At 42.4% G+C, this 16,409-nt stretch overlaps 1 protein-coding gene across 1 annotated transcript; it reads left to right on the top strand.

The window, feature by feature from the left end:
* Positions 1–6,866: 6,866 nt before the first annotated feature.
* LOC123160438 (DNA-directed RNA polymerases IV and V subunit 2) lies at positions 6,867–15,919 on the top strand. The gene is made up of 8 exons (XM_044578254.1): positions 6,867–7,050; positions 8,094–8,717; positions 9,251–9,460; positions 10,433–11,304; positions 11,398–11,689; positions 12,025–12,948; positions 14,750–15,021; positions 15,234–15,919. Exons 2-8 carry the CDS (start codon positions 8,112–8,114, stop codon positions 15,733–15,735), a joined length of 3,678 nt encoding a protein of 1,225 aa, XP_044434189.1. The 5' UTR covers positions 6,867–7,050; positions 8,094–8,111; the 3' UTR covers positions 15,736–15,919.
* Positions 15,920–16,409: the final 490 nt, after the last annotated feature.

Consider the following 16,409-nt stretch of genomic DNA (forward strand, 5'->3'; position numbering starts at 1 on the left):
GAAAAAATGCCCCGACTTCTCGCCTCCGCTCGACATGTGTCATTGAAGCCTGGTTCAGGGGCTACTGAGGGAGTCCGGGATTAAGGGGTCCTCGGACAGCCGGACTATATACTTTGGCCGGATTGCTGGACTATGAAGATACAAGATTGAAGACTTCGTCTCGTGTCCGGATGGGACTCTCCTTTGCGTGGAAGGCAAGCTTGGCAATTCGGATGTGTAGATTTCCTTCTCTGTAACCGACTCTGTGTAACCCTAGCCCCCTCCGGTGTCTATATAAACCGGAGGGTTTAGTCTGTAGGACAGGAACAATCAGAATCATAGGCTAGCTTCTAGGGTTTAGCCTCTACGATCTCGTGGTAGATCAACTCTTGTAATACTCATATCATCAAGATCAATCAAGCAGAAAGTAGGGTATTACCTCCATCGAGAGGGCCCGAACCTGGGTAAAACAACGTGTCCCCTGCCTCCTGTTACCATTAGCCTTAGACGCACAGTTCGGGACCCTCTACCCGAGATCCGCCGATTTTGACACCGACAACAACACTATGACAGAAAACATGAAGGATTGTGCTCTGAATGGCAACCACTTCCAATAGATTTTCCTTGATCATGATGAGAGCATGAGATCATTTATTTCTCTTGTTCATGTTCACTCTGATGATGAAGAACCTCCAATGCCAGGTTCAGTGGCATTAGGCCAAAGAAGGAGAAGGCACACCAGCAGCAAGAGGAGCATGCACAACAGCAGCAAGAGGAGCAGGCTGAGCTCACTCTAGTGGAATAGGAGCAGGCTGAGCTCCCTTAAGTGGAACAGGAGCTGCCTCAGCATGATCAAGAGCATGAGCATGAGCAAGATGAAGCAGAGTCAGAAAGTGGAGCAGAGTTAGAAGAAGATGATTTCATACCAAGTCCACCCCAACCAGGAAGTATTTACCTTTCATCTCAGTTTGGGTTTAGGGCCAGAAAATCCTGTAGGTTTTTGAACATGGATGCAGCAGATGCAGTTGGTGATTTAGTAATCCATGGTTCAGATGAAGAATACAATCCTTAGCTTGTTGATTCAGACATTGATCTTGAAGATGATGATGAATTATTTGACAGAAATGTTGATTGTGAGAAAGGTAAAGGTGAAGCAGTGCAAGAAGAACATGATGATCCTACTAAAGATGTGGATATGTGTCTGCCTTCTTATGATGAAGATAAGGTGAAGCTGAATTTCAAAAAAATTAGAGAGGAAGACCTGACTAAACCACAGTTTCAAGTTGGCTAGACCTTTGGATCTGTTGAGTTCCTGAGGAAAGCTATCAAAGAGTATAACTGCCAGGAGAGAGCTGACATTAAATGCCCCAGAAATGATAGGAAAAGACTCAATGCCATTTGTGAAGATGGGTGACCTTGGACCTTGTCTGCATCATTTGATGGGAGAATCAACTGCTTCATGATCAAGAAATACAACCCAAAGCATACATGCATAAAGAAATGGTGTGTTAAGTCATTCACTGCTCCTTTTATGGCTGGAAAATATGTTGATTCTTTTCAGAGCAAATGAAAACATGAATATGAAATTTTTTGCAAGGGTGGTTCAGAAATATTGGAACATGACAACAACAAGGAGCAAGCTCAGAAGGGCTAAGAGGCTAGTGAAGAAAGTCATTGAAGGAGATGAGTTGGAGCAGTACAACAACATGTGGGATTATGCACAAGAATTTAGAAGATCAAACCCAGGCAGTTCTTTCTATGTGGGTGTCAGTGATGGCATATTTGGAAGTTGTTATTTCTCTCTGGATGCCTGAAAAAGGGGTTTCATGCAAGCTTGTAGGCCTGTCATTTGTTTGGATGGATGCCACCTGAAGACAAAGTATGGAGGTGTCATGCGGTGTGCTGTTGGCATGGATCCTAATGACTACATTTACCCTCTAGCTTTTGCAGTTGTTGAGGTATAGAACACTAACACATGGAAATGGTTTCTGTCAAATTTGAAGAGTGACTTGGGAATTCTAAACACAGAGCCATGGACTATAATGTCAGACAAGCAAAAGGGGCTGATCGAGGGAGTGAGGTAGCACTTTCCTGATGCAGAGCACAGACACTGTGTTAGGCATATATGGCAGAATTTTTAGCAAACACACAAAGGAGATGTTCTTAAGAACCAGTTGTGGAAGTGTGCAAGGAGCACAACACCAGAACTATGGGCTGAAAGCATGGGGGAAATGAAGGTAATCATCCTAGAAACATACAAATGGCTTGAGCAGCTACCACCCAACACTTAGGTTAGGGGCTTCCAAAGAGAATTGGTCAAGTGATATCCTTCTGAACAACAACTGTGAGGTTTTCAACAAAATATTTTTGAGGCTAGGGAGATGCATCTTAGATCAATGATTGACAAGATCAAAACACAGCTCATGGTCAGATTCTACAACAAAAGAAAGGAGGCAGAGACCTGGCCTGGCTCAATATGCCCAAAAATTAGGAAAAGAATTGAGAAGAATATAGAATTGTCAGCTACATGCATGGTTTCAGGGGCTGGTGATGGCATCTTTCAGGTTGACAACACGAACATGACATACATTGTTGACATGAAGGAAGAAAGTTATACATGCAAAAGGTGGGATCTTAGTGGAGTTCCATGACACCATGCAAGTGCATGCTGCATGCATGAGAGGATTGATCCTGAGAGTTTGGTGCACTCCTGTTACAGTATAGAAGCATTCAAGCTAGCATACAAACCCATTATCAAGCCTTGCAGAGATAGGAGTGAGTGGCAGAAGATGAATGGTTGTGAAATCAAGCCACCTGTTTATGAAAAAAAAGTAGGGAGGCCTTCAAACAAGAATAGGAGAAAGCAGCCTTATGAGATTGAAAAGAAAGATGGAACCAATGTGATGAGCAGACATGGAATCGCAATAACATGTTCATACTGCCATGAACCAGGGCACAACATCAAAGGATGTAATCAAAGAAAGGCTGACATTTTGCCAAATCTAGTAGAGAGAACAACAAGAAGGGGTCCAAGGGCCATTCCTGATGATGTGTCAGATGATGAACTTGTTCTGGCACAACAAGATGATGGCCAAGGTACACAGGAGGAGGTTCATGTCACACAAGATCATGGTCAAGCTACACAGGAGGAGGTCCATGTTGATGGCCAAGTTACACATGAGGAGGTCCATGTTGATGGCCAAGTTACACATGAGGAGGTCCATGTTGATGGCCAAGATACACATGAGGAGGTCATTGTCACACAAGATGATGGAGCAGATACACCAGTTGTTTTTCAAGCAAATTCTCCACTTTTGTCCCTTCCTTTTTTATTTGTATTTTTTAGGCAGATACACCAGTATAATGCTAACATGTGATGATTGTTTTGTATAGGTGCAGGACTTTGGATTTACAGTGCTTCATAGGTTGCAACAATCCAGACCTGTTCCTAGAGAAGATACTGAAAGCATTATGCCAGATTCATCATTCATCTCACTAGCAGCAAGTTCTCACACTTCAGCACAGACAACAACAGCTACAAATGAAGGCAACCAGACCATGAAGTTGCTGAAGATGAAAAGAGAGAAAGAAAGACAGATGGCAGCCAGGAGAGATGCAACACTTGAGTTAACAACAAAAATGTCCTGATAATAAAAATGCCCTAGGTTAACTACACATGTCAGGAAAGATAGAAATTGAGTTAACAAAAATGGTTTGATAACAAAAATGCCCTTGGTTAACTACACTGGCACAAATTCAATCAAATTAAGTTACAAATAAGAGGAAAAGAGATACAAACCCAGGAGGAGGTTCATGTTCATTTGACAGACAATACACACTTTAGGAAAGATACAAAGTCATTTTTTTTACAATGACACAAATTCAATCAAAATCATTCAGCATTCCCTTCAACTTCTTTATCTTCTCCTTGGTGGCCAATCATGTACTCAAGCTTCCTTTTCTCATGCTTCAAATCATCCCTCTCTTGAATCACTTGGTCCCTCTCCTGCACTGCTTGGTTCCTCTCTTTCTCTGTTTTAACCCTGAAGACCTGATAAATGTTGGTTACTAACTTGTCTGTCATCTTCTTTTTCTCAAGTTCTTCCTTTAGATCAGTAAGAGCAAGTTGTGTGCTGCCTAATTGGCTCATTGTCTGCTCCTTCTCAGCCACCATCTTAGCAAAATCAAGCTTGAAATGCCTCAACTCATTCTCCATCTTCTTCTTCTCTTCAAGAACCTTCAAGTTTTCTTCAGCACTCGCAACATTCTGTTTGAGCCTCTATTTTTTCTCCTCTTCATACATGGTCCATATACTATCTAAGCTCATCTTCAGAGCATCAGGCCACTCAAGGTCAACCCACTCAACATATCTGCATTTAGGTACTTCCTAACAATTTAGACCAGACAAAAAATTCAGTTAACTGCTAGTATTCAGTTCTATGCATGATGATGAAACTTAAACCATACTTCAAATGACTTCCTGTTTAACAGTGCCAAATGCAAAAGAATTACTAACCTTCTGTGCACAAGCTAGAAACCTTCTGCCACTATCAACAGATTCAAATGCCACATGCTTCTCACACAAAGATCCATGCCCACATCTAAAACTAGGCAGATCTGTAGCCAATCCACTCCATTCCTCACAGGAAATTGTGTCTGGTGGCTAAAACAAAGACATTTGGTTGACAGAGAAACTCTAGCTGAGAAACTCTAGACTGGGTGGGGAGCACACTAACCTTGCTGGTCACAGAGTCATCTTCAAAAGAACTGGGAAGATCATCCCAAGACACCATGGTTACTGCTGGATGAAGATAAGAAGGGGATCTGGTGGTGCTTTGGACAGAGGAGAGAAGGGGGTCTGGTGGTGCACGAAATTGAAGATGAAAGATGAGGAAGAAAAAGGGGATGTGGTGGTGGTGGACCAAAGCTACATGTAGAGTGCAAGTTGCTAGGTGGGTGTTTGCAGCAGGTGCAAGTACATGCTTGCTTTTGATTTCAGTTGTGTTGAGAAAGGGGACGTGGGCTGACATGAGTTACAGTTATGACAACAATTAGTTAACATAAGTTAGTTTAGTTATGACAGCAATTAGGTTAAGTGCATTTTTGTCAGCAGTTAGTTATGACGGCAGTTCTGTCGGTAATTTCAAAGCAATGAGGTTAAGTACAATTCTGACAGAATTAGGAGAAAGTTCAAACATTAGGACAAAGTCTTCATATTACTGATATATTATCCATTACAACAAGCATTACAACCAAGACTTCATACTGAGCAAACAACCGTGCCACTACAATGGCTTTTAGTATGCTCAATTTAGAACAAGAGATCTCTTAGAACACCTACACTTACTCATTTAACAACACTTCACTTCTTCATAATTAAGGTGAAACACGTCACACAAAAGCACTATAACAAAAGCCATCCGCAGCTTTAGCAGCAGCAAAATCTCTCTGCCTAATCCTAACATCATAGCAACTTGCTGCTTGGTAGCATACTTATTCTCATTGGAGCTGGCATAATTAGCTCTGCCTACAGTGCCTCTTCCAACCATGCCCCTTCCAACTGTGCTTCTGCCTGCCATTGATTCAGTCCTCTGCCTCTCAAGCTCTTTCCTCATGTCCTCAGTTGCACCAATTGCATCTACAGCAGCATCACCAACCAGACGCCTTGTTTCAACCAGATGCACCACATATTCGAGCTCCCAGCGCTAGAAATCACAAGTGACCTGAGAAAAAAATTACATCTCTATTCACCTACAGAATGACAGTAAAGTTCAGAGTGCATGACTCAATGGCAGACTAGTTAACCAACTAGTTCTGTCAGTAATTTTGTAACCAAGGATAGTCTAAACTACCGTATTAATCAGAGCAATGCCTAGTTAACCAATTAATGTGCCTAATTTAATCAGTGCTCTGCTTCAATACTACTGTTGCTAGAATTGACACGCCATGAATCAACAAGTAGCTAGGAACTGGCACTTACAGTGTGGTTGACGCACTTGTAGAAGATTCATCCATCGTGCTCATCGGTGCTAGACCGGTAGAACCTCACCTGCTCGCCGCAATCCAGGCACCCGATCAATGGTACAACAACGGAGCGGCCACGCAATGCATTGCGGACAGAGCTGGAAGACGACATGACAGTGGGGCCGAAGGCGGCGGAGGAGGGCATGGGCAATGGCTGCGGCGGCGGAGGGCGTCGACGTCGGCAATGGCTGCGGCGGCGGGGCCGGGAGTTGGGCTAGGGTTGGGAGGAGAAGAAGAGGAGAGCGGGGATAAGCGAGCGGCCGACCAGGTGCGACCAGGTCATGGCGTTTTTGCAAAAAAAAAACGGATCGAGTAGTATTCACCCTAGGATCGACTAGGTGTTGGTCAAAGCGAGCTGGCGGCCGCTGACTCGGCCAAGTCAGCAAATACGTACATGAAATCGTACAAATGGATCAAAGTGAACCCCTTGCACAAGTATTTGGACCGTAGTTAGGGTATTTTGAAATAGTGGTATCAAACTGTCATCCGGTTCAAATTTAGTGACGTATAGTGAATTTCTCTCTTGTTAAAGATGTGTGATTTACCTAACTTTTGTGGCCGGTACCACAAGAGAAAAATGCCATGGGTGAGATGGCACGGACCAGCGGCCGCCCGTGCCCGCACTCGCCGTCTGCTCCCATCCCCAACCCAACATCGGAGAGGAAGCCATCCGTCCACCCGTTGCAGATCGGAAGGCAATGGACCCCCGCGCCTCCGGTCATCACACCGACAGATGGGACCGGCACCCAGCAGTCAAAGGGACAGAGAGAGGGGAAGGACGAGCGGAGCAAAACCCCCAGCCCCAATCCCAACCACCCCCGCTGTGCCGATCCTCCTGCTGCACCTGCATTGCATAAAGCGAAGGGGAAGCGCCTCACTGTCCTTGCTTCTCCTCGGTCGCGTCGCTCTCACGCTCTCTGCCTGCCTGCCTGCCTAAAACCCCAACCTCCAAATCGAAGGCAAAAGAAAACCCCAACCTCGACCGCAACGTCGTCGTAGGGTTTCCCTCGCCCCCGGCGGCGGCGTTCGGCGATCGCCGGCGCGCAGGTAGTCCTTCCCGACCCCCGTCATTTCCGCGCTTTTGTCTCGTGTTTTGTTTCTCGACGCCGCCGTCGCGGGGGTTTTCTCGCCGCGTCTCAGGTGCAATGTCGCCTCTGCTCTGCTCTGCTCGCGGCCGCCCTTTGGTTGGTTTCCGCACGGGATCGTTCGTCTGGTCGCGGCTCGAGCCTGTGCTCTTCTTCTGAGAAAAAAAGAGAGAGTTTGTGCGGCACGAGCGAGGGTTTTGGGAGGGAGCCCGTGGCCTCGCCGCGCCCAGGAGCCGCCGGTGCTCTGCTTTTCGTTTATATATACCCTTCGGTGGTTTGTGCCCTGTGTGATGCGTCGAATTGAGCGGCGCGCTTTGCGACGCTGGGGTTATATTAGTGCGGAGGGATCCTTGTCTTGATCTGCGCCAAGTGGTCGGTTTCTCCATCTGCTGCCATTGGCTTGCGACATGTGGCCTACCACGATTGGACACAAAAGTTCTCTTAAAATTGGCGTTTTGTTAGATTGCTGCGCTGCTCAAGTGGCCGGTTTACGCGAAATGGTTGTCTGACGCGTGTTGTATCTGCACTATTTGTTACTCCCTCCATTCCTAAATATAAGTCTCGTTTTGCTCTGTATGTAGTCCATATTGGAATCTCTAAAAAGACTTATAATTAGGAAGGGATGGAGTATGTTATATGTTGTTACTGTCTAGGAAATTGTTGGTAGTTCTGGTATTCAGTGGCCAATGTCTTGTCTTGTGGAGCTATCTCTGCATGTCTTCTGTTTACTCGTCCTTTAATTGCAGCCAGATTGCATAATGTGGTACTCTCTCTGTCCGAAAAAGGTTGTCCCTCAAATGGATGTGTCTAGCACCAAGTTAGTGCTAGATACATCCATTTGAGAGACAAGCTTGGGACAAGCTTTTTCGGACGGAGGGAGTATATTTGATGACTTTGTTGCAATGTTCCTCTTCTCTCTCTTTTTTTTTTTGAGCAGAATGTCATGTGTTCCTCTTCTTTCTCTCGTGAAAACTGATAAAAAATCCCTTTGTTGACATTTGGCAGCTACCCGGTGGTTCAGCGATGGAAGAGCCGGATACGAACCTCGGTCAGCAGTCACCAAATGGACCAGATACTGAGATTGATGTCTCGGATTTCATGGTTTTGGATTGCGACGAGGAAGGCAAGTTTTATGTAAAACAGGATGCAAAAGGGGAGCAGCAACCATCTGGAGGGCTGTCTCCTATGGATGTGGATTTGAAAGGAATACCTTCTGTGGTAGATGAAGGGAAACTGAAGTCTTCTTCAGACCCAAGTGCGCAAGTACCAATTGACTTCAATATTGAAAGCCTGGAGAAGTTTTGTAAAGAAGCGGCACGATCATTCTTCACTGAAAAAGGACTGATCAGCCATCAGATAAACTCTTACAATGATTTTATCTCCCATGGGCTACAAGAGCTCGTTGATTCTCTAGGGGAAATAACTGTTGAACCTGATTATGATCCTTCAAAGAGTGTAGGTGACTGGAGACATGCAACCGTTAAGTTTGGCAGAGTGGCGCTTGAGAAGCCGACGTTTTGGGCTGACAACAGTGAGCTCGATGAGCAGAAACTCAGACTGAAGCCTGTACATGCTCGCCTTCAGAACATGACATATTCTTCCAAGATGAATGTAGAAATGACTGTTCAGGTCAGGATGCTCCCTACTCCTTACACAATGGACAACTATACTGTATTTGGTACAACTGCACCATATGTACAAGAAAAGGAAATGATAGATTAAGTCATGCCTTCATAGGGAATTAAAAATTGATCTCAACCATTTTGGATAGTATTTTCTACTTTAGAAGTATCACAGAAGTTAATGCTTAATGGGTTTTAACTTCTTGTGATGAAACTGATGTTTACTTGTTGTGTTGAACGTCATATGACACTTTATCAATGTCTCTTATATATTTTTTCTCTTACTGTGCATGCAATGCTCTTGTAAGTTTGCATTACATGTGTTGTACGCTCTTTCTCAGCACTCTAACATTGATCTTGACATGTCGCACCTTAGCGAAACCACACAATTGCTTTCCTCTACTAATAAGTGGATGTGAGTTAAAGTTATTCTCCTGTTTGTAATCAATATATCATGCTGAATTTTGTGTAACCGAGAATCTGAGATCTTGTTATATGTTGTTCCATCTGATTTATTAGTGTTTTCACTGTATGTATTAGGTTTATTCACTCAACCAAAGCGACAAATCAAAAACTGGGAAGGATCCATATATCCAGAAGAAACTTATATTGTCTCCAGAAACTAAATGGGTCACCATCGGCAGGTTACCTGTCATGGTGAAGTCAAGTTTGTGCTGGCTGTATGAACTTCAGGAAACTGAATGCCAGTTTGATTATGGTGGATACTTTCTGATCAAGGGAACAGAAAAGGTATTGCCTTACATGATGTATCCTATTAATTCTGTTCTGAACATGTTTCCACAATAATCATTGCATCTTCACATTGTATTGCACATTTTATATCCTTTAAAGGAGCTGCAACTCTATGCTATTGTTAAATTTGAATGGAAATATCTCGTTTCAGATATCCGATGACACTTATTTAGTAGAACATCTCAAAAGTCATGCAAGAGAGGAATCCTGCTACTGTCATACATATATATGAATTTAGCAAAATCTATCTTGACTTGTGATATACTTTTAAGAACGTAACCATAGTTAAACTGGAACTTTATGAATTACTAGCAAGGAACCTGTGCGTTGCTATGGAAAAAATAATTCATATTGCATATTTACAAGACTAACTAATTTTAAGTACTGCTCGGTGCTCGGCGTGCCTGCAAGCTTTATATAGATTGGGTTGTTTTTGGCAAAACAGAATTTACTGGATGGTGAGCAATCCGATCTCAATCTCTTTGTTGGAAGCAAACCCAACAGTTGGTATACTAGAACCCCAGGGGAAACAGACCATAACCACAACTTGTTTTTTTATAGGTGTAAGGAAATTGATTGTGCTACTTAGATCTGTTATGCAATATTCTAATACAGACCTGTTCGAATAACTCATACTTGAATTATAGTGTAATTTTCGTGAAGAAATTTTCAGTTGCTGAACTGCCCTTGCCCACAATTCTTCAGACTTAATCTCTTCTGGAATGGCTTTGAGGAAGTCTATTGCTAGGAAATATGCAACTTGTATTTCCTGGGGCCAGTATATATATACATACAATTTACAGGTGGTAAATATGCAGAAAGCCCCATATACTATAGGGGGGCTATACAGGCTACACAGAAACATAATATAACTCTTAACATTAATTACTTATGCCATGTAGAAATGTTGTCTTTGTACCACATCTGGGTTTTTAACCTCAGATGTTTTAATTGCTTTCAAATCTGTAGGCATTCATTGCTGAAGAAGGGAGATGCTTATCCAGGATTTGGGTCACTAACTCCCCGAGTTGGGATGCTTCTTACTTGTCTCAAATAAGACGAGAAAAGATATATGTTAAACTTGTTCCGTCTAAAGAGAATGATGGTTTCCACAAAGTCATTAATCTCTCCTTCTTGGGTGCGACTATGCCAATATGGATAATGTTTTTTGCACTAGGTGTATCATCAGACAAGGAAGCTTTTGATATGATCGATATACAAGATTGTGATGCTTCTTTGGTCAACATATTATCAGCAACTATAAGACAATCTCATGAACAATGTGAAGGCTTCCGCGGAGGAGGTAGAGCCCGTCAATATGTTGATGAGTATATCAGGAAAACGAAGTTCCCGCCAGAAGAATCCTTCGATGGGTATGTTGGTAGGTATCTGTTTCCTGAAGTCAGTGACAATAGGTGCAAAGCACTTTTCTTGGGTTACATGATGAAATGCCTGCTAATGGCCTACTGTGGCCGTCGGAAATGTGATAATAAGGATGATTTCCGTAACAAGAGGCTAGATCTAGCATGCCAGCTGCTCCGTAGAGAACTTTGGGGTCATCTTAGGCATGCATCGAGACGCATGGTCAAGGTAATGCAGAAGCATTTGAGTGGTGATGGTGACTTACAAGTTCTCGATCATTATGTTGATGCCTCAATTATTACCAATGGTCTGAACCGTGCCTTCTCCACCGGTTCCTGGTGCCACCCATATAAATATGGAAGGTGCTCAGGGATTGTTGCAACGCTTAGAAGAACAAATCCGCTTCAAATGATGTCGGACATGAGAAAGACAAGACAATTATCTGCATACTGGGGAAGTGCTGGAGATGCTAGATATCCGTAAGTTGTTCCCTTTTTACGCATAGTGGTTCATGTACATTCTATGCTTTCTAAATATCATATTGTGAACTGACATGGAAAATACTTCTGTAGGAATCCCTCCTACTGGGGTAAATTATGTTTCATGTCCACTCCTGATGGTGAAAAATGTGGATTTGTGAAGAACCTAGCTGCCAGTGCTGTGGTTAGCTCTGTGATGAGGAAGCCTTTGATTGACTTATTTGTCTCTTGTGGAATGAAGAAACTAGATGAAGTTCTTGTACAAGAGATTGGCGGTACAGAAAAGATCTTCTTGAATGGAGATTTGGTTGGTGTGAGTGCATACCCAGGCGAATTTGTTACGAATCTAAGAAATATGAGACGCAGCAAGCAAATTGATCCACAGGTTTGCAGTTTGCCTATTTCCTGATTCTGTTTAATTGCCCAATTTTCACCTTGGATCATGTTTGTTAGTTTTTATACCTGAAGTCCATTTGCCCTTTCGTGCAAATTGAAATATTTCTCATGATTTATTTACATTGTTCATTTTGTGCATGATTATTAGTTTCTTACCAAATCTCGGTAATCCGAGCTCAGACATTGTGTATTTGAGATATATCATTGTTGCGCAATATTTTGCCACAAGCATGAGAATATGGTTTTCTATTCTGTGGAGTATGTAAGAACACATAAGTACCACAAGATAACATGGTTCTTGTTTCCATGTGTAACTTTATTTAGGTGGAAATCAAAAGGGACAAGCTACATAAAGAAGTTTGTGTCTTTTCTGATGCCGGGAGAATTCTAAGACCACTTCTTATAGTTGAAAATCTTAAAAGCATCGCTAAACCGAATGGTGGATCATACTCGTTTCAGCAACTTATGGACCAAAATATAATTGAACTGATTGGTGCTGAAGAGGAGGAGGATATCCAATGTGCTTGTGGAATTAAGGATCTCTTTTCAGGGGACCAAAAAGAGGGTCTTTTGTACTATAGCCATTGTGAGCTCGACCCTTCTTTGTTGCTAGGGTTGAGCTGTGGTATCATTCCCTTTGTCAACCACAATGCTGCTAAGAGAGTTTTGATGCAAGCTGAAAAACTATCACAACAGGCTATTGGCTACTCGCCTACAAATTCTCAGTATAGAGTCGATACCCTTTTTCATCAAATGTACTATCCACAGAGACCCCTGTTCAAAACTGTATTATCTGACTGTCTTGGTAAGAGAGGCCTTACTAGACCAGAGTATTTCAATGGCCAAAATGCAATAGTTTCAATCAATGTTCATCAAGGTTTTAACCAAGAAGACTCCCTGGTATTTAATAGGGCTTCGTTAGAGCGTGGCATGTTCCGGACACTTCATTTCAAGAGCTACAAAGCACAGATAGAAAACAAAGAGGTGACCAGAAGACTCAAACACAGGGAAAAAATTGACTTTGGAAAAACCCAAAGCAAGAAAGGACGTGTTGACAGTCTGGATATCGATGGATTACCATATATTGGAGCCAGTCTTCAAACTGGCGACATTGTCATTGGGAAGGTCTCAGAGTCTGGTGAAGATCATAGTAGGAAGCTTATGCATACTGAAAGAGGGATGGTGGACAAGGTTGTTCTTTCAGCTAATGATGATGGGAAGAACTCTGCAGTTGTTACTCTAAGACAGGTGAATAATATAATATTTACAGAAGTTATTCTGCACTTTATTTCATGATCCTTGTTTACATGATGTGGCATTAATAGACAGTTCTGCTTGGCATTATATTTTATCTGTTTAATTGTCTTTATATCCAAAAGATCAAACTGAAATTCCTCATATGTTGCGTTTCTACAATGTAATTTTTACTATCAATATTTTCTTTTGTGTTGGACAGGTGACATATGCTCCTCCTAGATACTACTCTTTATTTATTTTTTATAAAGTTGGAAATTTTATTTTCGAAGTTTCAAAAACAGCCTGAAAAATCCCCATGTGCACATGTGGAAATACTCTACAAATCTACATGATTTTGCGGAAAGTGTTTTCATTCATGGGTGGGCAAGAAAAGAAAGATAAGCTAACATAGTAAAGTACTCCCTCTGCAAACTAATCTAAAGACATTTTTGCAGTTCAAATTGAATTGAACTGCAAAACGCTTATATTAGTGTACAGAGGTTGTACAAAATAAATATTTTCTATTCTAGACCACCTTTTTTTGCGCAGCCTGGAAATGAAGAGAATTCAGTTTTGCTTACCATATTGTATTTTGAAACATAAAAATACACTTCGAAATAAATTAGTGTTCACTTGAGTTTGGGAGCAAAAAATCTTCACCTATCAAGGACTCCTATCTTTGTTAGTCTAGTTTAAAAACAGCTAACCAGGCACCATATGTTTCCTTTGACTTTTCCCATCTTCGATCAGTTTTTTTTGTTGTCCGTGATGCCTTTCCATCAATTGTAACGACATATGCAGAAAATACAATGTGACTTCAACATGATGTTGTGCACATGTTTGGTTTGGTTTGTCTCTCGTGAATTCCCCTTCACTCATGTTATTGATGTCAATAATTTGATGGTTGGTTTATGCTACAAGTATATTTTATATGATGTGATTGTTAATTAGTACATAACATATATTGGCATTCCCCCATGGAACAGTGATTAAACATCCATTCTAATAGTGTTTACCTTTTGATGACATGTTTGATTTTGCTCATCTGATGATGGTTATTACGCCCTATATTCCATAAAGTAGTGCATATAGATTTTCTGCAAAGTCAAACTTAGCAAATTTGACCAATTTAATGAAGAAAACTATCTATATATACAATACCAAACATATAAATACGAAACATTTAACTCACTATGTATCCAATGATATGCATTTGGTATTATAAATGTAAATATATTTCTCTCTAAACATGGTCAAAGTTTGCAAAGTTTGACTATTGAAAAAAATTTATACGCACTACATTATGGAATGGAGGGAGTATAATTTTAGGAGATGATACTGATAGATGGTCTACAATGTTTGCCTCTGTTATTTAGATTAGAGCCTTGAGCCTCTGAGATCACCTCAGCTGCCATTGTATTGTGAATCTTTGTTTTCTGTTTTCGTATTTCTGTTCTGTTCTAATACCTGCATATGAACCATAGCAATATTTACTTTCGATGGTTCTGAACTCCTATATACTCTCTCCGTCCCTATTTACATGGCCTCACTGTCTTCCGTGTTTTGACTTTGACCATCAATAAAACCTATATAAGTATAAGTAATGTGTTATAAAACTTATACCATCAAACACTTTATCAAGAAAGAATTCAATGTTATAACTTTTGTTGCATATAGTCTATGTTTTATTGGAGATATTGATGGTCGAAGTTGAGCATTGGAATGTGTTGCACCATATAAATAGAGTAAAATTTGCTGCTTGATTGACATTTTGTTAAATTTAGTCATTTTATAAATCTGACACTTGCTGTAGGTTCGCCAACCTTGTGTTGGAGACAAGTTTGCCAGCATGCATGGCCAGAAAGGAGTTGTTGGTCTCTTGGATTCTCAGGAGAACTTCCCATTTACTTGCCAAGGAATAGTTCCAGACATCGTGATAAATCCACATGGCTTTCCAACTCGCCAAACTCCTGGTCAGCTGCTTGAGGCTGCATTGGGCAAGGGAATAGCACTTGGTGGGATGTCCAGATTTGCAACGCCATTTACCACTCCGTCTGTGGATGTGATCACGGAGCAATTGCACAAGTAAGTGTGTAATGAGGAATTTGATTGTTTTCTTTAATTTTCTGTTGCGACCATGATTCTCTTATTCCACACGCAAATTAACATACACGTCATGCAAAACGCAAACCGCCCAGCAGAATAAGATGCAAATTTACATGCTCATGCCCACACGCTTACTATTCTGTGACTCTTGCTGATGCACTTTTGCCTTGTTTCATTGCACCACAATCCAGGGCTGGTTTTTCAAGGTGGGGAAGCGAGAGCGTTCTGAATGGCCACAACGGTGAAAGGACGAGATCTTTGGTGTTCATGGGGCCAACCTACTATCAGAGGCTCACTCACATGGCCGAGGACAAGGTGAAGTTGCGCAACACCGGGCCGGTGCACCCGCTCACGAGGCAGCCAGTGGTGGACAGGAAGAGGTTCGGCGGTGTCAAGTTCGGGGAGATGGAGCGTGACTGCCTCCTCGCTCATGGCGCCACCGCCAACCTCCGAGAGCGGCTCTTCACGCTCAGCGACGTGTCGCAGCTGCACATCTGCCAGGTGTGTGAGCGGGTGGCGAACGTGGTCTTGAGGCCCGTCGAAGGGGGGAGGAAGGTCCACGGCCCCTACTGCGGCTTCTGCAAATCCGCGGAGAACATACTCCGGATCAAGGTGCCCTACGGCGCAAAGCTGCTCTACCAGGAGCTCTTCAGCATGGGGATCTGCCTCAAGTTCGAGACGGAGGCCAGTTAGAACCTGATCGCTCTCTTGAAAATGAAGAACCTGCCCTATGCTGTGAAACCTAACACCGATTAGGCCTTCAACTTTCACAAGACTGTTTTTATTTAAGGCTGTTATTACTGGAACCTGCACTGTGCTGTCTAATTTGATGAAATTTCGAACCATTCTATGGATTGTTATATGGTTGGTATGCTTCTGTTATGATGTTCAACGATGCTCTGCTGCGACAAGCAGGTGCTATGCGCATTTACCATTCTAGCCTTGTTACATCTTGAGGTTGCAATCTGTGTGATAATAATCGTCACCTTTCTGAAGCACCCACTCATGCTCCACCTTGCCTTAATGGTGAGACCTCGGGCTGCAACTTTCCGATGAATATGCCACATTTTCTGCCAGTTTTTGAAGGATAATTGACACTTCTGTGCTTGCAAATACAGAAATTCCTTGCTAATGTGCTCGGTGCTCACTGTTAAATTATCCTTTCAGAAACACACATACCTCCTTTAATTGAAATCCCCCTCTTGGGTTGCAGTTTCACTTGGAGTAACAAAAGAGACCAGCTGTCCTTGGAACGAATTAATAGTCTTCGTCAACGGGACCTCCTATATGGCGAGCACCCCGCGGCCCCGCCCGCCTCATGGACCGGCCCATGTGCAGGGTGGGAAGCCCCCTTCATTTTTCTTTTT

Source organism: Triticum aestivum, chromosome 7B (genome assembly GCF_018294505.1).
Source record: "Triticum aestivum cultivar Chinese Spring chromosome 7B, IWGSC CS RefSeq v2.1, whole genome shotgun sequence".
NCBI classification, from domain to species: Eukaryota; Viridiplantae; Streptophyta; class Magnoliopsida; order Poales; family Poaceae; genus Triticum; species Triticum aestivum.